The sequence below is a fragment of the Panicum virgatum genome, chromosome 3K (assembly GCF_016808335.1).
Source record: "Panicum virgatum strain AP13 chromosome 3K, P.virgatum_v5, whole genome shotgun sequence".
Taxonomy (NCBI): domain Eukaryota; kingdom Viridiplantae; phylum Streptophyta; class Magnoliopsida; order Poales; family Poaceae; genus Panicum; species Panicum virgatum.
Window position 1 is genome coordinate 7,644,825 of NC_053138.1, and position 23,037 is coordinate 7,667,861.

Consider the following 23,037-nt stretch of genomic DNA (forward strand, 5'->3'; position numbering starts at 1 on the left):
GCAACCTTGATTGCAAGGCAAGCAAGCGCTTGCTTGCCTGCCTCCGATCCTCTCTCTCAGACGACACACACACATACTCGTACTTTCTTCCAAGCAAAAGCAACTCGACACATCATTGATGCATTAAATTATATCGCCAGAAAATCACAGACCACACATCTCGATGCCTGTCAGCTTGAACGTGCATGAATTCTCCACTAGGAACACCCACGCAGGTTTCCTCGTTTCTGAGACTGATAGATACAGTAACAGGTTTTAAAGAGGAAAACAAGAACATCTCAAGAAAATAATCTCGCATGAGTGTTCTGCCAGGGCCAGAGCCAGACCATAGTCACAGGATTCGGGGTCGATGCCTCGTCCCTCGACCCGGGAACGTCGTTCCGATTCGAGGGTCGGGGTCGAAGAGGGTCAGTGTCCCATTCAAGGTTGGATCGTGTCCCGGTTTGAAAGGGGTCGCAGCCCCATTGCTAGCAGATTTAATTGGAATAAGGAGGTTAAGGATAGTGGATTGATGTGGTTTTTATTAGACAATGAGCTGAGTACGTATTGCATGATCTAAATGTACTTTTTTATATATTTCTTATATGCTTGTGCAGATTAGTTTCTTCATTAGTAGCATATATATAGTTTTTGTCTTTATCGAACCGAAGTATCGACCCCGATGAATCAGGGTCGCGTCCCACATAATAATTTATCGTTCCATAGATGTATACCCCCTTCGTACCATAATTTTATAAAGTGACGACCCTCGACCCTCGACCCCGTTCCTCGACCCGATCGACCCAGGAACTTTGTGACTATGGGCCAGACAAGACTGACTCGCAAAGCAAACCTTGTAACAGCAAGGGCAACTGGATTTTGTTTATGTTACATCTGCCCCCCTTCTTCAACGAGTCTTTGACATGGCCTGCTGTGGAATCACACATCCTCAGCTATGCATACAAGTTATTACAGCAGTTTGTTACCCTGTACACATATAGCCGTACGCATAACTATATATACACACACAGCAAAAACTACACCATATCCATTCATCCCTGTGAGGGGGAAAAAGCAAGAGGTGTAAAGCTAACACACACCATAATTCGCCACTAGGCTAAGGCTTGATGGCAGCATCGCATATATAAGCTATAATGAGGGAAAATTGGAGGGGGCAGAGAACCAAAGACACATAAACTACGTGGTGCTCAGGGCGTGGCCATCCACAATGAGGGGGACCATCCCCATCCCATTTTCTCGCTCCCACTCACGGCTACGATGCATCTACGGTGCAAAACCGTCCTTTGGTCCCTCCCATTGTGGATGGCTACTAAGAGCTATGTACACATGTGCCAAGCACCCCCAGCACCGCCATGCTGCAGACTGACTCCAGCGCCTTGGGTGCTTGCTTCAGTGCAGCTTCTCTCACTTGCTCGTTATCCTACAATGTGGTGATCCATAGGCTTAGTGAAATAATTAGATATTGTGAAGCAGAGCTGAAATTGAGAAAAAAGAAGAAGCTAGAATTACATGAATGGAAGATGAAGACTTGGAGAAGAGCCCATATCTTGATCCATGTTCGAGCCATGTGAAGAGAGTAACCTCCTCTGCAGCAGACAAGGACCAAATAGGTTAGAGCCCAAGGAATACAGTGCATTTCAGGGAAACATTTTACAGGACAGTAATTATTGTTATTATATACACTTTATAATAATGGGTTAAGTTATTAGAGCTTCCAGCTAGGAAGCAGGAAGGATTCTCTGATTGCTGACAAACAAATGCATAAGCCAAATACCAGACAAAAAACACAACCGTAAAATCATGGACCATCTAGGAAAATAAGTAAGGTAACTGCTTCAATGATGTGCAGGATGGAGTGGGAACACAAAACAATGAGAAAGCAGTTATAAAGCAAATGACTCGATTCCAGCATTCCACTAGAATTATGTGAGTACTAATTGGATAGTGTGATTATAAATGAATTGTATATTAGCACCAGATACTACATTCATAATTTGGGCAGATAATTACAAACACCCTGAAAGTTAGGTTAAAAGAGAAAAATGAGATGAAGGCAACAAGTACTTACGTGTTCCTCAAAGTTTGGGCTAGTTAGGTTGATTGACAGATTTTTCATCAACAACAGTACCTGGAGACAAAAAATATCAAACACAGCATGTTCTATCATACTATCGTAGTTGAAATGACAAGATCAATACACGGCTACACGCTGAGAGGAACATATTTACTGAGTGAAAATGCATTGCACAGTGAGAGAACAAAGATATCATGTTTAAGACAAGTCCACACAAGCTCAATAAGTTAATGGAAATAGAAAGCCTATAAACTGCAGTGCCTTAATTTCCTATGCGGGTATGACAAAGAGGTAGAAATTTTGGTCTCAGAAGGTATAACAATTTAGCAAGCAAGTGATATCCAAAAGATCTGCCGAACATCCTTTGTATTTGATAGAGCACTATCCGTTTGGCATTGAAATTGAATTATTGAAGTTATACATGGTATACAAGTATGCATAATCACAATGGCCAAGCTGCAATGTACTAAAATTGCATCGGACTGCATGCATATTAGATATATCATATGTACTGCACAGCCTTTTTTTATTTTTGAATTTTTTTTGCTAGGATTATGGTTCTTTGAGTAGCTTATACTTATACTTGACTTCCACTTAAATATGTAACAGCGTCTTCATTCAATACGTAAAACAAGATCAAGTTTGCTTTCCATGTAAAAAGACAGATCCATACAGAAACCACTATGGAAGTATGAGCTTCATGCCAGCAGACAAGACTAACAAAAAGGCATGTGGATTAGTTTCAAATGGAATTGGGAGGAGTAAATACCGTTTGAGCGTCAATAGGATCCATTTCCTTCAACTCTTGCAAATGCCCATTTGTCTCTGGATCAAATATGCTTGCCAGGAAGTTGTATACACGAGCAAAGTCTGGCATGGCTGCAGGTTGCACCAGAGTGGGTAAGGGGGAAGGAAGTCAGAATATGTACGAAGAAGGAGCACAAATGACACAACTACAGGCTACAGCTAACATTACCAATGTCATCAAAGGGTAAGGATCACATTCGCACCATTTCAATTTTCAATAAGGTGATAAGAGCCCTTATGAATTGAACATCAAAGCATTAAGGTCCCATCTTAAAATTTGAAGGACCCAATTAAGGTTATGTAGCGCATGCAGAAAGCCACACAAAAGATGGATCCTAAGATAAATTTCGTCAAAACAAACAGAGCAGTCGATATGGTAACAGCATACAAAATTCGAGTTGATCGTAACTTAAAATTTCATAAGAAGACCCAATGGTAAACACTCAACAGTTCTAACAAGTGCACAACATGTTAACTATCCTGATGCGTGCATACCAAGTTGCCAACAGTTGACATCAATCAGTGGGGCAGCAGTAAAGATTGAACTAGATAAATATAAACATCTACAATGATAGTAAAAATAAATGTTAAACTATTACTTTCAGGGTTGGAGGAGAATTAAGACATCTGCGATTAGGGATGAAAGTGGGCAACAAACACTAAGAGTTTAAAGCAAGATTAAAATAACTTATGGATAGAACAGTACAAGAGTAATAAGGCCTTAAATTAAGCCCATTTGAAAGTAAATCTGTAGCAATGATACATAGCATCAACTTCAAATGATAGAAGTTAAAAGTATACCAGCAAAAGAAGCATCAAGCTTAGGTACATCGCATTTAACGAAGGAAAAAAGAACCATGTTAGCTTCCATGGGTTAGCAAATAACAAAGCATATTTATTTCACCTAATCCAGGGCAAAACCATAATCGAATCTGCACTGATCATGCACCATGTCCAAGATACTATGGAAGTTAGGATCGACAAGACATTTACTAATATGGAGTTGAAGGAGAATCTCACCATGCAGTGCTGGAAGCATGATTTCTTGTTCTGTGGCTTCAGAAGTAGGCCAAGTTCCAGACTGGCTACCTATGCTACTAGAATAATTGTTTGTTGCACCTGAACCTGTAGCATCTGTGATAAGTCACTATATCCTTGAAAGAAATTGATCTGGAACCGAGTGCAGAAAAAAAAGTGCAAACCTTGTGCATGCTTCGGACTGAAATGTTGAACATGATCATTTTCCCAAGAAGGAAAAGCACCATTTCCACTTGAGTCCGTAGCAATACTAGCTGTTTCCACATAGGCACCACAGCCTTGTTCCATTGTATGAGAAGCTTGTTGTGGCAAGACAACTTGAGAGGCTGCATGAACCCCGAAGTTTGTAATCAGATATATTTGCTAAACTATAATCTACAATGCAATCAGACACGAAATTAAAGAAAAAGGATTTACCTTTTTTTGAGGCTTTATGTGGATATGGATGGGAAGCCTTGCGTTTTGGCCTAGGTGGGGGCAAATGTTCACCTGTTCCATTCTTTTGAACCTTCAAAAAGTACTTCTGCGCGTGACTCCTAATCTGTTAAGATAACTGTTATTTAGATCATGCACAGTTGGTCAGATGCAACGCAACAAAAAGCAGGCAATGGATTTACTTTTGTGGAGTAGCATGTTGACGGTGGTCAGTGGGTGAGTTATGGTATAGTCTTGTTGGAACAAAAAGTAGCATAATGTCTAGACAAATTTCCTAGATAAAATATGAGGTATAAAAATGATTGATTTTCTTAGTCTCTCAACAACACAAGAGTTAAATGTGACCAATTCAAGCACTGTAGTACATAATTAAATTGCCCTATAGTTTTTGCAGCAAGGAAAACATGAAGAAGGTTCTTGTGGCCTGTGTGATACCTTATCCTATGTTGGTACTAAAGAAATGTATGGCACTGGCACCTCAAACTGTGTGGCCAAAAACTGTAACTGGCCTAAAACACAGTGCGATCTGTGATAGAGTCAACCAACTAAACAGGGTAACATTGGCAAAAATTTGAGGATCGAAGAGCAGATTTTAACTATACCTGTATTACTGTCTTTGAGCCAACATACGCTTCGATCTTTTTCCAATCGCGATCGAACCTGTCACACGAGAAGAAAGAAGGAAATATAACGCATGTAACACAAAGGTGTTCCAGTTTGTAGCACAAGCCATTGTAGAAGTAAGGTGCCTTAATAAACTGATAAAGCATCCGTTGAGTCGATAAATCATGTACGAGACCATCTAACTGAAAACCATAAAATGTTTATCCGTGGATTAAGAATTAACAACTTGAGAGTGCGAAATTTTAAAAGGAAACTGGGTGGGTTGCTTGCAGCTATGAAATGACAGCAGAAATTTCAGATGCGAGTCCAGTTCCCCACAGTGGGAGACGCTTTACTTCAACAGAAATGATGTGATGTACGTTGACCCACTTGGGAGATAAGCTACTAGGAGTATCTAACTAGTCTACTAGACTACTACCTCATCGATCCTACAAGTATCCAACACGACCCAAAGTCGTATCAGGAACTCGACACTGACACCAAACTAGCGATCGATGGTAAGGGTTGCTAATCCAAATTTAGCAGCAAGTATGGGGAACCACACACTGCAGGATCGTATCGTCAGGAAACTCTGATGTAGCGGGAAGCGAGTTAGATCTGGTTGTGACAACAGAGGCATTCAGAGACGCAACTCGAGAATAAAGATGAACCAGCCCGGCTGGATCCCAACGGTGAACAGGGTAGAGCAGTAGCGCAGAGGCAGGCTGAAAGGAGGCTGCAAGGGGGATGAGAGGGGCTGAGGAGCGAAAGGGACTCACAGCTGCAGCGCCTCGAGGAACTTGTCGTGCTCGGGGTCGGTCCAGCTCTCGCGCGACTTGGTGATGGTGTATGGCTTGCGCACCCTCCTGGGCCCTTCGTCGTCCTCATTCCCTGGCGCTGGCGGCGGCACGGCCTCCGGCTCCGGGAGCCGCATCCGGGTCGCCTCCTCCTTGCCGCCGCCCGTGGCCAACGAATCCAGCGGGTGAGGCGTTGTGCTCATGGACACCATCAGCTGCCAGTCTGCCACTGCCGCAGCGAGGGAAGGGAAATAAGTACGAACGACTAGGGTTGGCGTGCTCGGCGGCTCAGCAGGGCTGCTTTGCTTCCTGCTCTGTCCCGTGATCCCGTCCGAGGAAGAGAAACAGTTGTGGAACAGAAGACGACGGCTGTGTTTTAGATGGAGGGAAAAAGATACGAAAAGTCACATCGGACACTGTAGTATATTGTAGCATTTTTTGTTTGTTTGTGGTAAATATTGTCCTATCATGATCTAACTAGGATCAAAAGATTCGTCTCGTAACGTACATCAAAACTATGCAATTAGTTTTTTTATTTACCTACATTTAGTACTCCATACATGAGTCATTTGCTATATTTAATGTTTCAATGTGATGGAGATGTGATAGAAAATTTGGATTTTGGGAGGGTTTTGAGGTATCTAAACACACCCGACGAGGAGAGGACGAGAGGTGTTGTGGTGGTGGGGCCTTCTCCTCTCCTGGCCACAAGTTTGTTTCTACCTACCCTGACACGCTGGGCCCACCAGAATGCACTCCAAGCAAGGCCTTGTTTACCAGGCCCATCAACGGCCTGCTACCTTATTACTGGCCCATGAAAATTCAGCTCTCGCGCGACACTCCACTCCGGGGGCACTGACTCTGTAGCTCAGCCATGGCCGCCGCGGCCGCCGCCACCACCTCCGACTGACCTCCCCCCTCCCAAAACCCTAGCCCGCCCCCGCCGATGTCGTTCGCGCCGCCGCGCCTCCTCCCCCTCCCGCTCCCCCCTCCGCCCGCCCGCTGCGCCGCCGTCTCCGCGCGCCACCAGGGGGGCCGCGCGGCCCCTGAGCTCTCGGGGCCCACGCCGCGGGTGGTGGTGGTCACCTCCGGCAAGGGCGGCGTCGGCAAGACCACCACCACCGCCAACCTCGCCGCCTCCCTTGCGCGCCTCTCCCTCCCCGCCGTCGCCGTCGACGCCGACGCAGGCCTCCGCAACCTCGACCTCCTGCTCGGACTCGAGAACCGCGTCCACCTCACCGCCGCCGACGTCCTCGCCGGGGACTGCCGACTCGACCAGGCGCTCGTCCGACACCGCGCGCTCCACGACCTCCACCTCCTCTGCCTCTCCAAGCCGCGCTCCAAGCTGCCCCTGGCGTTTGGATCCAAGACACTCACCTGGGTCGCCGACGCGCTCAGACGCCTCTCCAACCCACCCGCCTTCATCCTCATCGACTGCCCCGCAGGTCAGCTCTATCTAACCGCCACTCTCGTCCATTGCCACTGCTACCATCCAGTACCAATTGAATATCCGATGAATGAATTAAGGAAACATTTCGATCTAATGTTCAGAAAGCTGATAATTTTAGACTCACCTTTTTGTGAATGGGCCTAGTTTTAGACGCCTGATAATTTCCGATCTAAGAATATGCTGGTGTCACCATTATAGCTTTCTCACATCTAGTCCTGCCACTTGCTACAGATAAAAGGATTCATATCCAGTGTTGTTTGCATCCATTTGCCAAGATGTTAGTCCTAATTGTGGTATCTTAGCTACATTTCTGAACTGCTGCATACAGTACAAACATAGTTGAGAGATGAAGATGGCGCCTAATTTAAGTTTGCGACTTTCATCTTCACTGGTTGCCTCTAAACTCTAAAGTCTCAGCTGCGGTCACAACACAAACCTTAAGCACTCTCATGTAATTTGGTTTGCGACTTTGATCTTCACAGCATCGAGTACTGACTGCAGTCACAGTTCAACCTATAGCACTCTCATTTTTATTCCAGTCCTACATAGTGTGCTGGCTGACCTAATGTTAGATCCTTTTCCCCGCCTTAAGCAGGCCCTGGTGTTGAATTGTAAAACTAGCTACAGTGATATGCATCTACTTGTGTTACTTATGTAAAGCTGCTTGGTGTTTTTGCCTTGTAGGTGTTGATGCTGGGTTTGTCACTGCCATCGCTCCTGCAGAAGAGGCGGTACTCGTTACTACGCCCGACATTACTGCTCTCCGTGATGCTGATCGTGTGGCAGGGCTTTTGGAGTGCGATGGCATCAAAGATATCAAGATTATTGTCAACCGAGTGCGACCAGACCTGGTGAAGGGGGAGGACATGATGTCAGCACTTGATGTGCAAGAAATGCTTGGGTTGCCTTTGCTAGGCGTGGTGCCAGAGGATGCGGAGGTGATCCGGAGTACGAATAGGGGTGTGCCGTTGGTGCTCAACGACCCGCCCACGCCTGCTGGCCTTGCTCTTGAGCAGGCTACCTGGCGTCTGGTGGAAAGAGATGCGATGACAGCAGTGATGGTCGAGGAGCAGGAGAGGCCCAAGAAGAAAGGTGGCTTCTTTTCGTTCTTCAGTAGGTGAGTCTGGGGTTCACTTGTGGAGTTTAGGATGTAGAAATGGTGTACAGGCTCGCAATCAGGAGTTGTTTTCCTTTTGGGTTTTCCTTTTGTACTAGGGTAGTATGATTCATTTGTTATGCTGGTGTTGCAAAAATGTGTAACTTTGGCTTGATGTTTCTGTTATTGGATGATCTGTTCTACATAATGCAACTTTGGCTTGATGTTTATTATATAGCGCACTTTAAACTGGAGTTGAACTTTGGAGGATTCCATTTTACTTGAAACCCATCGGCAATGCATCTATATGAAAATGAATCTGCAATTACTAAAGATATATAAAACGACGAAACTTGCACATAAATCACCAACATATAGTATTATGAAAATAAATAAATCTATAACTCTTAAAAGAGTGAACCCCACTAGCATTCTATCTTGACATGCAAACTATCCACATCATTAAGCCCACTAGCATTCCTACAAACATGCATTTATAATAGTTTTCAATATTGCATTCCCACAAACATGCATTTATAATAGTTTTCAATATTGTAGAGAAACCTTTAAAAAATGTACCCAAATAATGTTTTTGTTTGCACTTGCATCATAAAACTACGAGTCCTCAAGAAATCATCATAATTATCTTTATTTTATATTGCAATATAAATAATAATAACAAGAAACTACTCTCTAGTAAGAGCTAAACGGTATTGATAGTTGATGTGCCAAATCAAAGCAGTTTGAAGAGTTTAATGTTAAAATTAGCCAAAAGAAAGAGCCGAGAGGGGTGGCTTAAAATAGAGTGTTCCCTTTTTTATCCTTTTGAAATGGTCTTCATTAACAAGCCAAGCACTAAGGCTTTGGGATTTTTAATTTCCCTTCGCATGCATCAGCACATAATGCATCTTTGCGTGCTGCTGGCAGGAGACGAAGCATATGCACCCAATGCACTGCGCCGCCAAGAGCCGGAGCAACCAGCTAGAGCTGGTGGCCCTGCAAGCAAACGCGCAACACGTCACACACCGCTGCACTGTGCCGCTGGTGCGGGGATCTCTTTTTGCCTGGTTCGTCTCGCCCGCCACCAAGGAAGTTAAAATTTGGCAAAATTGGCCCCTGGACATTGTAAATGTGTGGTATTTGCTACAAGCCACTAAAAATATCTGCCTTTGCTGTGACACACCGTAAATGTGTAGCATTTAGCTGGAAGACACCGAATCCCTTATTATATTCATTTGCAATAGAAGCCCACACAAAATGACGATTATACCCCTTATTCCTATCCTTTCCCAGGCCTGAATCGAATCGCACCCTCCCCAGCTTCCCCTCCGTCAAATCTCATCGGCACGAGCTCACCAGCGGCCGCCCTTTGCCAGCTCTGCTTCCACCGCCGAGAGCAAGCCGCTGCTCTGCTGCGCCTTTGCTTGACCTGCGCCGCACAGGGCGCTCGGGGCCGGCGCCCGGACCTGCGCCGCACAGAGCGCTCGGGGCCTGGCGCCTGGATCCGCGCCGCACAGGGCGCTCGGGGCCGGCGCCCGGACCTGCGCCGCTGGCGGCCGGCACACGGAGCCGCACGGGCCCCTTGCGGTCGGCGCCCGGCCACGTCGCCGCACGCCCGCATGGGGCGCTCGGGGCTGCCGCCCAGTGGCTCTCGGGGCTGCGGCGAGTGGGACAAGGGGTGGAGAAGTGTTGCTGATTTTCCCCGATTCAAATGGAGCCTCCACGATTCTTGAGCGAGATTTTTCCCGAGGATCACACCGATCTTTTATGGGTTCCCGATGGGTAAGATTTCTGCCATTTTCCCTAGGGTTAGAGCTAACTGTAGGCTTGATTCTACTTCTATTTGTAGATTGATATCTTTTTTTCATTGGCAAAATTGGTTGCTATGTGTGTAGGATGGATCCCAATTCGTCCTACAGGCTGGCTGCCCGAGTAGGTGCTTATGTGAAATTTAATGATGATGATGGTCGTGAATATTGTGAAGCATGTAACATTCCTAAGGTTTTAGACAGGGATAGTACAAATTGGAATGATTTGCTGCTTGACATTAGTGCAGAAATTAAACTTGGCTCTAAACATAAATTACGTGTCACATTTTGGGATAAAATGAGTTGTACTTATGAAGAGATCACTTCTGATCAGAAATTGCTTCATGCAATTGACATGTATTGGGAGTCAAGGAGGCTATCTGTACAAGTCCGTGTTCTGAGAAAGGATGATTTAGAAGTCATGCATGATGTTGGATGGTTGGAGAGCATGCCTTGTGTGTTGCAAGGAAGCACTGATATCCCAGCTAACCAAATTATTGCACAACCCCCACTTGAAATAGCCTCATCCCTTGTAGAGCCTTCTATCCATAACAACAATGAAGTGCCATGGGTGGATGATGAGGTAGAGTATGTTGGTCTGGATGATGAGGACCCAGTTTCTGATTCATCCGACTCTGAACTAGATGATGATGGTCTGAATAGGGAGTATGTTGGCTTGGAGGATGAATTAGTTGTGGATGATGCATGGGGCTGTGAGAATATTGTCCATGCAACTGACTTAGAGAATCCAAGAATAGAAGTTGGTATAACTTTTGGGGATGGCGATACTTTTAAGAAAGCTATAAGACAATATGCAATAAAAGGTGAATATGAAATTGCAGCTCCCTATTCTGAGGCAACACGGTATAGAGCCTATTGCAAGGCTAAAGGGTGCAAGTGGCGGATACATGCGTCACGATTGCAGGACGAGAGGACTTGGAAGGTATTGTTTTCTCTTTTTTTTTGCTAAAATTTTGCAGCAGATTTGTTGAACTGATTATTTCCATTTTGGTGCAGATAAAGAAGATGCCTCATGCTCACACTTGTCAAAGTACAGGAAAAGTTGAGAAGAACTGCATGGCAACAAACCATTGGGTCAAGGATAGAGTTCGTGATTGGCTTGCCAAAGATGCTACAATTGGGGCAAAAGCATTGCAGAAAAGGCTAGAGGAGCAATATCACCTGCAGTTGTCATATTGGGTAGTGTGGGATGGAAGAAAAATGGCTTTGGAACAGCTGAAAGGGAAGTGGGATGATAGTTTTGAACATGTTTGGAGTTTCAAGGCTGAGGTGGAGAAGACCAATCCCGGCAGTTTGGTGGACATTGAGTATGAGCAAGTTGGGAAGAAAATGAGATTTACTAGAATGTTTGTTGCATTGAAATCTTGTGTGGATGGTTTTCTGGATGGTTGCAGACCTTTTCTTGGTGTGGACTCCACCCATTTGACTGGAAAATGGAAGGGTCAACTTGCATCTGCGACTGCTATTGATGGGAATAATTGGATGTTCCCTGTCTGTTACGGCGTGTTTGGGTCAGAGACAACTGAAAATTGGTCTTGGTTTTTCAGCAGACTTCATCAAGCAATTGGGTCACCTCCGGGATTAGTGATTTCAACAGATGCTGGCAAAGGAATTGATTCTGCTGTTACTCAAGTGTTCAACAATGGGGTTGAGCATAGGGAGTGCATGAGGCATTTAGTTGCAAATTTTCAGAAAAGATTTCGAGGTGAGGTATTTGAGAAGCACTTGTGGCCAGCATGTAGATCTTTTCAAAAGCACAGGTTTGAAGAGCACTACAATCTGATGTATGAAGCATGTCCTCAAGCCATGAAATGGATACATGAGAACCATAAGCACCTTTGGACAAGGCACTTGTTTTCTGAAGCAAGCAAGTGTGACTATGTAACAAATAACATTGCTGAAACATTCAATAGCTGGATTAGGAATGAAAAATCATTGAATGTTGTTGATCTCATGGATAGGATAAGACAGCTATGCATGGAGAAAATGTTCTTGAGAAGAAAAATTGCTAGAAAGCTTGAAGGCAAGATATTACCTAATGTCATGAAGGACCTTAATGCAAGGAGCAGGGGGCTGAAATATATATGGAGGTATTCACACAAAGATGGTGGTTCAAATGCTGAAATGTTAGGTGAAGTTGAAGGTGTCACTAGAGATCTAGTTCATTGGAGGCATACTGTTGATCTTCAAGAGCGAACATGCACCTGTAGACGTTGGCAAGTTACTGGTCTACCATGTACACATGCCCTATGCATTATTACCTCAATTCGGGGTTATAACATAGAAGATTATGTTCATGATTACTACTCTGTGGCAAAGTTCAAGAAAGCCTATGGAAAGTCTGTGAAGCCAATGACAGATAGGAACCAATGGCCTCAAGTGGATCTCGGGTTCAAGTTGTGGCCTCCAATTCTAAAACGGGCAGCTGGCAGGCCAAGAAAGAGAAGGTTCAAATCAGCTGCAGAAGGGGGCACTAAAAAAACCACAAAATGTAGTAGGTGCAACCAGCTTGGACATATGGCAAAAACTTGCAATGAATATGTTTATGATTCTGATGCACCACCACCTGCCCCTCCAAAGCCAAAGAGAAAGAGAGGCAAGAAAAATGTGACAGTAGTTCCATCTAGTGCTTCTACACCACCTAGAGCCATCACTAATGCTTCTACAACGAGCCCTGTTACAAGAAGGTGCAACCAAATACATATTTCAAAATCTGGAATTGCATATTTTTAAATCTGCAATTTCACATTGTTCTTTATACATGCAGCATGTCAAGGAGATTGATGGAATTAGAACCATCTACACCAACAAGGGCCATCACTCCTGTTTCTTCTCCAAGTCCTATGACAAGGGGGTATGCCTCCTGACATACTTCTTTATGAGTTCCTATTTGTTATTTCTATTTACTTGACATGCTTCTGTACTCATCTACAGCCGCAAGAGGATGCTATTTGAAGGCACTATAGAGCCTTTTGAAAGTGCATCTACATCTCCAATTGATGTTGACAAGGGAAATGCAAAAAAATTGAAGGTTGTCAGGTCCAAGAAAAAATAGGCTCTACGTTATGGCATGTTCTTCAATGGCATCATTGCCCTTCAGTTATGGACCTGTAATATGCAGATTTGAAGTAAAACATGTCATTTTCTATTGCTGTACTTCAAAGCCAAATGTGGCTGAAAACCATGCTATTTTGTATTGGTGTACTTGATAGCCAAATGGGGCTCAACCATGTGTTTTTATGTTGCTGGACATGCTTTTATAAGTGCAATATAACCTGTTCAAGGGACAGGGGTATAACTGTCCTCAATCATGTGTTATCTGACCTGTTTGAGGTGGAAATGATATTATATTAATCATAATGTGTTCTAGCAAATGTACACAGATTTGTAATGGCTCACAGCAAAGGCAAATTTTTTTAATGGCTTGTGGCAAATGCCACACTTTTACGGTGTCCAGGGGCCAATTTTGCCTTAAAATTTCGACAGCACTGTGAAACGACAGTGCTCTCTCTGCCGTCGATGGTAGTGAGTTAAATGACGCCCGATGAGGGACACGTGTGCGGGCGATGTGGGAAAGCTGACATCGAACCTGCAGCAAAGAGGGACCTACAGAGGTAAAAAGGTGGATGAGATGTCGGCCGCCCTCTCGGCTCTCGCGGGGTTCCATGGGACTGCAGCAAACAGTGATCGTCGCGTGGAAGATTGGGCTTCATCTAGGATAGGAGGAGCCCGGGTAGGAGATCCACCGCCGGCGATGAGGAAGGAGGTTCCGTGGGACCATGCTTCCGTCGTCGGCGTCGGCGGGACGACGGGACTTCGAGTTCCGCCGGTGGAAGACGAAACCCAAATTCCACACTTCTCCAGCCAGGAAAGCCAAGCGAATGGAGGGCTCTTGAGCTCCGTTCCCCATGGCGTTCGCCTGGTGCCTCTCGGCCCTGGGCGTCAACCCGCCGGTAGAGGCGGCGCCCGGCGTCACCGCGTCGCCCTACGTCCCCGGAGGCGTTGCCCCTCGTGAGGCAGTGCAAGTGGGGCACGCTCGTGGTCTGCGCCGCACCCGACAAGGAAGAAGATTACGCGGCGCTCGCCCCTCGATTCCCCCATCGTAATTTGCCTTCTCACTCCTCACCCCTTACTGTGCTCCCATCGGTTCGTTTGATTTAGCGGCTTGTCCTTAGTGGGATTGGATGCTGCAGATGAGCAAATACGGGTTTGGGGGAGTTTAGGGATTGTGGTAGAGGAAATCGGTAGAAATGCTCTATAGGTTGTGGTGTGAACAGGTTCTCATGGTTGGGTACGATGTTCATTACTCATTAGCTTCCTGATGTGGATGTTCTTAGGTGGAATTTCATCCATGGATTTCTGAGGGATTTGCCAGTTCCTAAAACTCTAAATGGCCTGTAACAACTTGCTGTTCTTTTATGAATGCAACTTCATCAATTTGGATGCTAGAGATGACTAGTCTCATGTAAATGGCCTCCCATGTGCTTGGACAATCATAGATACCCTTTTTAATTTTTATAGATTCTCTATATTGGTGTGCAGCTAGTAGCTTATTATGTGATTAGGGGGTTGTTTGGAGCTGACGTGCCATAATGCCTAAAATGCAGCGGACAAAACAAACACCACACCTGAGGCAACCGCTGTGGAAATGACCTACACGCATGCAGTTTAGTTGGGGGTGTGCCTAAGTTGAAGGACAAATCCAAACTGACACCAAGATATATGCGTCTTGCCTGACCAGTGGCGAGCCGCCTAAGGCAATGAACCAAACAGCCCGGAACTTCTAATTCTAATATATTTCTAAATACTGACTACAAATAAGCCGTGAAGTGTTACCAAATAAGCCGTAACGTGTTACCTCAATATCTTGTTGTCGTATTCCATATTTGATCTATGACGATCTTTGGAAGAGTTTTCCCATAGAAAAGTGCTAGAATGCTGGGACTTAGGAGCACTCTTGATTTCATAAAGTATTTGCTGTGAACACAATGCCTTAGTTTTAAAGGCCAGACTATGTTCATATCTCCAATAGTGACTTTGTTGTTACATGTTATCATTTGTGGGCATATTCTGCCTATCCTTTCCAGGCTTTTTAGTATAACTTATAACCAGAGTAGTATGTGCATATCTCTTGTAGTTTTTTTTCCAATGCTTATTCTACTTGGTGTGTGCATGATCTGTCTAAGCTAACAAAACAATGTCAAACATGACCTATTTTAGCTATATGTTCCATAGATTTCCTTTTGCTTCCATCTTGGCATCAATGTTATTGTTTGTCTTTTGCACTTTGCTAGGAATGGGAGAGGCCAAAGCCTGGCAGGAGACTGGAGACCTGACATCTTCCCAAAGTTTAGTCCAATGAAGACACCACTGCCACATCCATTGCCAGCTGATGATCCTCTGGATGATGATGAAGAGAAGAGGAAGAACAACTACCTCCTGAGGAACCACAAGAGGATGATCTGGACAAGGAAGAACCTGAGGAAGACGACCTGGACAAGCCAACCGAGTAATTTGATGATCTAGGGGGCTGTGGTAGATAAACACTGAGCAAAATTTTACCATATGTTTGGAGCATGTAAGGTTCAGTGTACTTCCATTTGATCCCATTAGACGCCAACATCTACTTTCCTTTAATCTTGCAGTAGGCATACAATCCAGAGCCCAGAAAAGCCTAGTCCTTGCCCGATAACATTAAGCTGACAAAAGAAAGCTTGGGTTGAGTATTCAGTGCATTAATGTGTTAGAAGGTACACAAGGGACAAGTTCAAAACTTACAAGATCAAACACCATTAAATTTTATATGATGTTATTTATAATCATGAGTAGTTTACCATCATATAAAAATTAATCATATTTATGAATTTCTTTTGAATACGACGAGCGATCAAAATTTACACGCGGTTTCAAACGGTTTTTAATTTTGGGACGGAGGGAGTACGCATAATTTTGGGACGGAGGGAGAATTTTGGGACGGAGGGAGTACGCAGTAGTATTGTAGTACATCTCTGTATATAAAGTAGCCTTAATTTGTGTCAGTCCTCTTACCGAGGGACAAAAAAAACTTGAAAAACAAAACTCAACGGAACAATAATCAACTTCCTTACCTCCTCTTGCGATGCCTTCTATTGCTGCAGAAACAGACTCACTTTACATTGAAAAACTGAGGACCTCTTCTGCCGGTCTTAGAAAGCAAGAACAAAACTAAAATATCCTGACTGCTACAATGATCTCATTTGCCGCCTGCCGTGATACTTTTGCTCTTGAATGCATTATAGCTGCTAATCAACTTGGATTGCAAGGCGTATATTCTCGACTAGCCAAAATTCATGGTGGGTGAGCACCTGTCCGCATTTACATATCCATTAAAGTGCTACACACCTTGCGGGAGAGTCCGGCGCACGGTGCCATCGCCCTCGCGCGCCTTGCGGGAGAGTCCGGGCTTCCATTACTTGTTGCTATGTGCAGGCGCTGCGGTGGATGAGGGCATGGGGGCCGATATGATATCGATGCCGCCGCGGCGGAACAGTACCGGGCGCCACCAGTCCCCCGCCGTAGGGGCATGGGCGCGGAGCTCCTCTCTATCAAACTTACTCCTGTTATTACCTTCTATTACCTGCTTCCCTGATGCATATTCCTCCCGTTCGAATTGCTAGATGTTGGCCCTGCTTCGTCTCCCTTGTTGGTCCCGTCAGCACACCCTGTCTCCCTCTATTTGACCAGGCGTGTGCCGACGCCATGGCTATGTTTAGATTTTTATGTTCACTCTTATTCAACTTATGCTTGGGCCTGTGCTCTTTTCTTATTTTAACCTGAACAACAGCAATGCTTTGGTGACCGCCACCTCTACTGTATGTTGGTTGGTTTCCATAAAGCCTGATGGTGTATCATGTGCCCTGATCTGAATCAATTGTGCCTAGAGCTCTGCCCTACTGTTATTTCACGAGAACTCCCATGTAACAATCCAAAATTTGGAATTCAAATGGAAATACGAATTCACCAAAGTTTGAATGAAGTTTAGCTAAATTCAAACCTTACATGTGGGCCCACCTGTCATACGCCATCCTCCCTCCCCATGCTTCTCCCTGTGCTGCACAGTGCCGGTAATGAAGGTAGATGCCTCCCGAAGCCGTTGCGTGGCCGTCGAGGAGCATCGCCGCGTTGCTCGGCCGTCGGACGTCGCCAAATCGACCACGCCCCTCTTCCCGAGCTCGCCACCTGCCAACACTCCTTCCTACGCCCTCTCGTCTACCCCCAAAGCTCGAGAACAGAGCAAGCGGGCTACTCTACTCGATCCAAAAATCCGGCCACCAAATCGCCATGGATTTCAAATCCAGCGCGCCCAAGGCTCATTCATCTTTCTAGCTTCCTTCCCAGCTACTCCAACATCAGCCCCCAACACCGGCAGACCCTGGAATCGCGGATTTCCCCTCCGCCCGAGCCGCCATGGCGCCGCCGTGAGCCGCACGTCGCCAGACCGCCACCGACCATCCCCGCCGCAACCAACTACACAAATAGAGCCGTGGTAATCTCGTGATGCTCATGCCCCTCTCCGCGTCGCGCGTTCGTCGAGTTTTCGTGCGCGTTTGCGCCTTGCCGCCGCCGGCCGACCCGCCCGCCGCCGCCGTATGCCACAGACCGCGCTAACGCCGCCCCCACGCCATGTTTGCGCGCGCACCGGAGTCGCCCGGCCGCGCTGGCGCTCACCCGCGCTGCTACGCCGCCGCTAGGGCCCCACCGCCGCCGGCACGCGCCGCGCCGCCGCTAACCCTCGCTGCTGCCTAGGGCTGCGTGCGCGCAGGCCCCACCACCGAGCCGCTGCTGCTGCGCCGCCGCGCGAGCCGCCGTCGCGGGCCGCTCGGCCTGGCGCTTGGCGCGCCGCCGCGGGCCGCGGCGTGCTTTGCCGGGCGGGGAAGAAGCCCCTCCCACTGATCAGTGGGGCCCGCTGGTCAGTGGGGTAAGGGGGGATTTCTTTTATTTTGTTGATTTATTTCGGCTGTGATTTGTAAAATCCATATAAAATCAAGGAAAAATGTGAAAAATATGAAATAAATTTTGTTAGATTTGTTAGAGTAAGATCTATAGAAGAAAAGTATCCATGATGGCGAAATGACCTTTTTACCCCTGCAAAAATTTAAATTGTGTTTAGTCTTGCTTAATTAGTTTCTATAGATCTGTTACTCTAAAAATTGTGAAATTTTTGCAGTAGCTTACTTTAAGCATGAGTGATCCACCATAAAATTTTCATACTCATAGGACCTAGTTTATTATATGAATATAAAATGTAACCAAACTTAAATATGTGTATAGGAATAATAATATTTTTACATGTAAATTTTTATACAAATTATAAGAGGCAAATAATAATGTCTTTGCTAGTCATATTTTATTTTATAGTAAATCATGCTCTAATTGATAGTTTGGCCTCTAATTGTTTCTAGCACTAGGGTTAAAGTTAATTATCACCATACTTGCATCCTTTTGTGTAAATTGTTAATTTGTTTAATGTTTACCATCTAATGGAAAAGTCATGTTGGTATTTACTCATTGTCTCATATGCATACATATAGAATCCGCGACCGAGGAAGTCGTATACGAGGTGATCGCGGAGCCGCAGGAGCAGACGGAGCCAACCCCGCAGGAGTTTCGTGACGACCCGGCCCAAGGCCCAGTGGACACTAGCTCTGAGCAGCAGCCCGCAGGCAAGCCCCGGTGCACAACCTATTGTTTCAATTTATGACATCTATATATGTTTCTATTACTTGTGCATTAGGTTTAGGAATTGTTTGGAACTCTAGTTGCATGATCCCTAGGTTCCCTGTAGTTATACTAGTATGTATAGGACGATAGAAATGCTATGCTTAATAATATCTCGGTAGAAGTCGAGTGATTTCTGGTCACTCGCGAGATATAGGATGTATCATTATTTTGAGTATATGGAATAGTGGAATAAGTTGGAGAAAGAAAAGAAAATGGAGACCGGGCGGGGAAAGGCTAGCCCGTCTGTGTCGATTAAGGACCGTTCGTTGTCTGGCCCTGTGATCGAGTTTGAATTGTACTAACTGCATGCCGGGAGTAGGAGGTAGTCGAAACCGGTAAGCCGAGTACTGCCTTGTTTCGAAAGTACAGAACTTCATCACCACCCCTTAGGGCGAGTCGGGTAGTCGCGGAGAATTGGGATGCATATGTTTACTTTTGGTGGTCTCTCGTTGAGCCCGGCTGACTATATGTAGGTGGGGCGGTTCTGTAGTTCGAGGCGGGGAGGAGAATTGTTCGTTTGTATTGTCCGACGGGGCAAATACGTGCCGTGTTGGTTAGATCCACCTTGCAAGGTTAAATCGAATCGATTCGCCGACAGTCGCTCTCGGATATAAGCACCTTTATCACAGCACCGCATTGTAGTAATGAGATGGACTATTAACGTATATATTGAAGGAAATGTTAAGATTACTGAATGATCTTCTATTATGATTGTTCTAGAAAGGGGTTCTGCAAATGTCTAGAGGAGATTAATTTATATAGAATGTGAGCTAAAATATTTGAAAGTAAGGACTCATTCTTAAATGCATGTCCGCAAAACAACCCACAGCCAAAAAGCCGTGCATGTCTAGATAATGGGCTATGTATACCCATAGTCGGGTAAGTCTTGCGGAGTATTAGTATACTCAGGGTTGTGGCTCAAACTATTTCAGGTCAGGATGAGATAGACTTCTGCCCTTGTTGTGCTAAGTTCATCCAGCTTGGTGCGGATGGTTGGGAGGTGGCCGGACCAGATGCTTAGTCCTTGCTAGTTTTCAAATCACACACCCGTGGGCTGAGTGTGTGATTCGTTACTACGCTTCATGTATTATAGACGACAAGTTTACTATATGGGACTTTGTTTTAAACTGAAGTTGCTCTTGTATATTATTTTATGTACTCAAACCAGGTTTGTAAACTTGATGCACCATACTCGGTATTGTAATCGTATTTATATGTACTCATCATGTTTGTACTGCCTGCGCTCACCTTCGTGTGGGACTACTGGTGTTTGTTTCGATCGGAATGTCGGTTTCGAAAGGACTGTCAAATTAAACCGTTAAGCCAAATATGCCTGATGTGTTCAAATGATAGTCATTTAGCTTAATTTGAGTTTTAATTTGGCAGTTCTGTCACATCCCATCTAAAGGGTTTGACCTCGAGATTGAATCACTTCTACTTAACAGTGCTCTACCTCCATGTTATGCAGAACGAGGAATTCTTGGTTATAGTCACGCTAAAGAAATTTGCCATCAAGTGATCAAGTGGTGGTACAACTCATGCAAAAAAATGCACCCGCACGGCTACAGTTCATGGAGACTCCTACTAGTGCATTGATCTTGAACGTGCTACCATTGGTGCACCTACACAGAGGTCAAGTGTTGTCTCCTGCCTTTGCCTATCTAACTCCTGCCTATAGCTGCTGTCTCAAGCTAATTAGCTCATAGTTGTGGCTAATATAAAGCTAGCTGCCTAACCTTTATCGTTAATATATGTTTCAGTTTACTGATCAGCTGGACTACATCAGCCTTGCTGACACGTTCTCGCTCTGCGTGCAGGTACATACTGGTTGTCACTGCTGGGGACGAGACAGGTGTCACCGAATTCATCCTCTTTGGCTGCATTGCTCAGCGCCTTGTCAAAAGGCCAGCTGATAATCTCATAGCTAATAATCCAGTTGGTTTCATTCCAGATGCAATCACAAAACTCCTTGAAAGAACTTTTATATGGAACGTTAGCTTCAGTGAAAGATAGATACTGGGAATACTCTTATTCCAATGTCACCAGCGGGGTCACAACAGCCGTCATTCATACTCTCACAAGGTGTTGGATGTAGCGCACAGACCCCCCCCCCCCCCCCCCCCCACAAAAAGAAAGAAAGAAAAGTACCACCTTGGTCTTATCTCCATCGATTGTTTACTTGCTGGTTAGCCTAGCGTCGCTCTTACCCGAAGCAAGTTCAGAGCCTGTGGAGGCTCCAGATATACTTGCGGACTCGCCAACAGCACCCTTGGACGGTGATGCAACTAATGTGCAAAAGGTAGAGTTTTCTTAGAACAGTTCGTGCGAAAGAATTGTTTTTACTTTGTTCACATGTGTATGTTAGCATCATGACACACCCCCGCTTGATTTGAATTCCCTGCTCCAAAACATGATTTGAATTCCCTGCTACAGATTGGTACTGATCCTAAAGACAATATAGGCGTGGTTATCGCCTCCTCTACAACCAAGGCGCAGAAAAATACTACTGGGAAGAGGCAAGGCTCAATGACAAAAGTTGTTCTCGCATTTTCCTCGCTACATTAGGTTTCATTCTTAATTATGTAGAGTGTGATGGATTGCTTTTTAGGTCACGCTCATAGCCTAACAAGGCAACTATGAAAAGGTTGTTCCTGGGTACGGGTGATGCAGGTGCCACTGGTTCGGGCAGTGCAGATGTGCAGATGACCCTGCTAACTTGCTAAGCCTAGGTACTTCCTCATTAGTGGAAAATTCCGTGATAAAATTTGCTATCATGTATTGAATTATTGATATACTTTTGATGTTTGTTGGCTATGCGTGACAAGGTATGCCTCGATGTATCTCTAATTGACTTCATGTTTTCAGTGCCAGCCAGGATGCTTAGCTACAGGGGGAAGGGGTGTGTGGCTTTTGTCTTCACAGCCTTTTGATGTGTGATCACTTGTTGCTGCTATTTTGGGTGACAGCATATTTTGCTCTGAAGAAGAGGATGCAGTATGTATTGTGTGTGCACCAGCGGAAGCTGATACTTCAAGGTATGCTATATTTAATACTATATGTATAGGTTAAATAAAAATGGACCATCCTTTTCTCCCTTAGTGCATGTATGTGTTATGCTTTAATTATGCCCAACCGAGGAGTTATAGCTTGTGTTCTTCTAAGCAGGATAACTACTTATATGCAGTAAAAAAAGAGTACGTGACATTACCTACAGCCATGTTATACGAAAACATGTTTTGTTTCTGATTATTAGATGACTTGCCATAGCAGAACAGCATGTTTAACGTTAGCTGTGTAACTGCAAGCAACGTTTATTTGCTCAGCTTATGGCTTCTATGTGCCTAGACAACATCTCGTGTGCTAGGCAATGCCACTTAATGGTAAATTCGAGATTTCCTACTCCATAGTTTCAGTCTGTCCTGCCGTGTTTAGTGTCTGACCTAATGTATCACAGGTTTGCACTGGATCAAGCTTCTAATCACGTGTGTGGTCCTCCCTCCGCCAATGGTTCATCCTCCGTGGCTTATAGCCTGCTCGTGCCAGGGGCCGGCGGACATGTAGACAGACATGGACGACATGTACTGCTCCTTTGTATGTGTGGGATCACCTGCTGCGGAACATCCTGTCTTAAGCGACATGGTTGCGAACTGTTTGCCGCTTTATTTATTAAGTTTTAGCGTAGTGAACTCGCTTTGATGACCTGGGTGTGTAATTGAGCCAGTATTCTAAGCTACCAGATGGACCTTTGGTAGTAATAGATTCTGGTTTCCACATGCATGTGGATAGAACCCTCTGGGCTGCAGTGCCATGTAATGAAGTTAGTGTGCCTCTGTGTTAGCCGTATATGTTCACGCTTTTAATTGTATGACATTGGTATAGCATGCCGAGGCAAACACTGCTAGGTTTATTATCCGTGGAATTCATGTAGTACCCAAGTTACACGTGGCATTTGTGCATTGTTATGGTTGTCCCGGACATGTATTTCTATTATTTTCTATACTGTTCTATAGAGCGCCCGATGGGGGACCTTTTTTTTTCTAGTACATATAATAGTCCATGATAAACCTCATGAGGAAGCACGCACTGATATCTTGTATAAGCAATCATTTATAAGCTGCAAGAGCTCCCTGTGGGATGAATGCAGCACC

At 45.1% G+C, this 23,037-nt stretch overlaps 4 protein-coding genes and 1 pseudogene across 7 annotated transcripts; 4 read left to right on the plus strand and 1 right to left on the minus strand.

The window, feature by feature from the left end:
• Positions 1 to 815: 815 nt before the first annotated feature.
• LOC120697249 (protein REVEILLE 6-like) lies at positions 816 to 6,113 on the minus strand. The gene is made up of 9 exons (XM_039980410.1): positions 5,737 to 6,113; positions 4,957 to 5,014; positions 4,337 to 4,460; positions 4,084 to 4,245; positions 3,902 to 4,006; positions 2,844 to 2,953; positions 2,069 to 2,128; positions 1,510 to 1,586; positions 816 to 1,420 (listed from the first exon to the last, which is right to left on the minus strand). The coding sequence occupies exons 1-9, from the start codon at positions 5,964 to 5,966 to the stop codon at positions 1,405 to 1,407; spliced, it is 942 nt and encodes a 313-aa protein (XP_039836344.1). The 5' UTR covers positions 5,967 to 6,113; the 3' UTR covers positions 816 to 1,404.
• A 505-nt stretch (positions 6,114 to 6,618) lies between these two features.
• On the plus strand, positions 6,619 to 8,542 carry LOC120697250 (putative septum site-determining protein minD homolog, chloroplastic). The gene is made up of 2 exons (XM_039980411.1): positions 6,619 to 7,199; positions 7,889 to 8,542. Exons 1-2 carry the CDS (start codon positions 6,701 to 6,703, stop codon positions 8,323 to 8,325), a joined length of 936 nt encoding a protein of 311 aa, XP_039836345.1. The 5' UTR covers positions 6,619 to 6,700; the 3' UTR covers positions 8,326 to 8,542.
• A 1,232-nt stretch (positions 8,543 to 9,774) lies between these two features.
• LOC120700552 lies at positions 9,775 to 13,084 on the plus strand. The gene is made up of 5 exons (XM_039984802.1): positions 9,775 to 10,082; positions 10,196 to 11,051; positions 11,126 to 12,805; positions 12,897 to 12,983; positions 13,064 to 13,084. The coding sequence occupies exons 1-5, from the start codon at positions 10,012 to 10,014 to the stop codon at positions 13,082 to 13,084; spliced, it is 2,715 nt and encodes a 904-aa protein (XP_039840736.1). The 5' UTR covers positions 9,775 to 10,011.
• Positions 13,085 to 13,659: 575 nt separating this feature from the next.
• Positions 13,660 to 15,859, plus strand: LOC120697252 (annotated as a pseudogene).
• A 666-nt stretch (positions 15,860 to 16,525) lies between these two features.
• Positions 16,526 to 22,851, plus strand: LOC120697254. 4 transcript variants are annotated; one of them, XM_039980415.1, is made up of 9 exons: positions 16,526 to 16,700; positions 20,358 to 20,521; positions 20,707 to 20,741; positions 20,841 to 20,971; positions 21,080 to 21,188; positions 21,323 to 21,405; positions 21,560 to 21,618; positions 21,755 to 21,924; positions 22,344 to 22,851. In XM_039980415.1, exons 2-8 carry the CDS (start codon positions 20,428 to 20,430, stop codon positions 21,817 to 21,819), a joined length of 576 nt encoding a protein of 191 aa, XP_039836349.1. In that variant the 5' UTR covers positions 16,526 to 16,700; positions 20,358 to 20,427; the 3' UTR covers positions 21,820 to 21,924; positions 22,344 to 22,851. The 4 variants fall into 4 exon arrangements, with proteins under 4 accessions (XP_039836349.1, XP_039836350.1, XP_039836347.1 ...); XM_039980416.1 differs by lacking the exon at positions 16,526 to 16,700 and adding an exon at positions 22,213 to 22,269 and having other exon boundaries at positions 20,292 to 20,521; XM_039980413.1 differs by lacking the exon at positions 16,526 to 16,700 and having other exon boundaries at positions 20,292 to 20,521.
• The last annotated feature ends 186 nt before the right edge of the window (positions 22,852 to 23,037 follow it).

Excerpts from the sequence above, each read along its gene's own strand:
- LOC120700552 (XM_039984802.1), top strand. The coding sequence starts at position 10,012 with ATGGAGCCTCCACGATTCTTGAGCGAGATTTTTCCCGAGGATCACACC. Across the intron at positions 10,083-10,195 it reads CTTTTATGGGTTCCCGATGG|GATGGATCCCAATTCGTCCT; the intron begins GTAAGATTTCTG and ends CTATGTGTGTAG. Across the intron at positions 11,052-11,125 it reads AGGACGAGAGGACTTGGAAG|ATAAAGAAGATGCCTCATGC; the intron begins GTATTGTTTTCT and ends ATTTTGGTGCAG.
- LOC120697254 (XM_039980415.1), top strand. The coding sequence starts at position 20,428 with ATGCAAAAAAATGCACCCGCACGGCTACAGTTCATGGAGACTCCTACT. Across the intron at positions 20,522-20,706 it reads ATTGGTGCACCTACACAGAG|GTACATACTGGTTGTCACTG; the intron begins GTCAAGTGTTGT and ends CTCTGCGTGCAG. Across the intron at positions 21,189-21,322 it reads ATGCAACTAATGTGCAAAAG|ATTGGTACTGATCCTAAAGA; the intron begins GTAGAGTTTTCT and ends TCCCTGCTACAG.
- LOC120697249 (XM_039980410.1), bottom strand. The coding sequence starts at position 5,966 with ATGGTGTCCATGAGCACAACGCCTCACCCGCTGGATTCGTTGGCCACG. Across the intron at positions 4,461-4,956 it reads GCTCAAAGACAGTAATACAG|ATTAGGAGTCACGCGCAGAA; the intron begins GTATAGTTAAAA and ends TTATCTTAACAG. Across the intron at positions 1,587-2,068 it reads GCCCAAACTTTGAGGAACAC|AGGAGGTTACTCTCTTCACA; the intron begins GTAAGTACTTGT and ends TGTCTGCTGCAG.
- LOC120697250 (XM_039980411.1), top strand. The coding sequence starts at position 6,701 with ATGTCGTTCGCGCCGCCGCGCCTCCTCCCCCTCCCGCTCCCCCCTCCG. Across the intron at positions 7,200-7,888 it reads CCTCATCGACTGCCCCGCAG|GTGTTGATGCTGGGTTTGTC; the intron begins GTCAGCTCTATC and ends TTTGCCTTGTAG.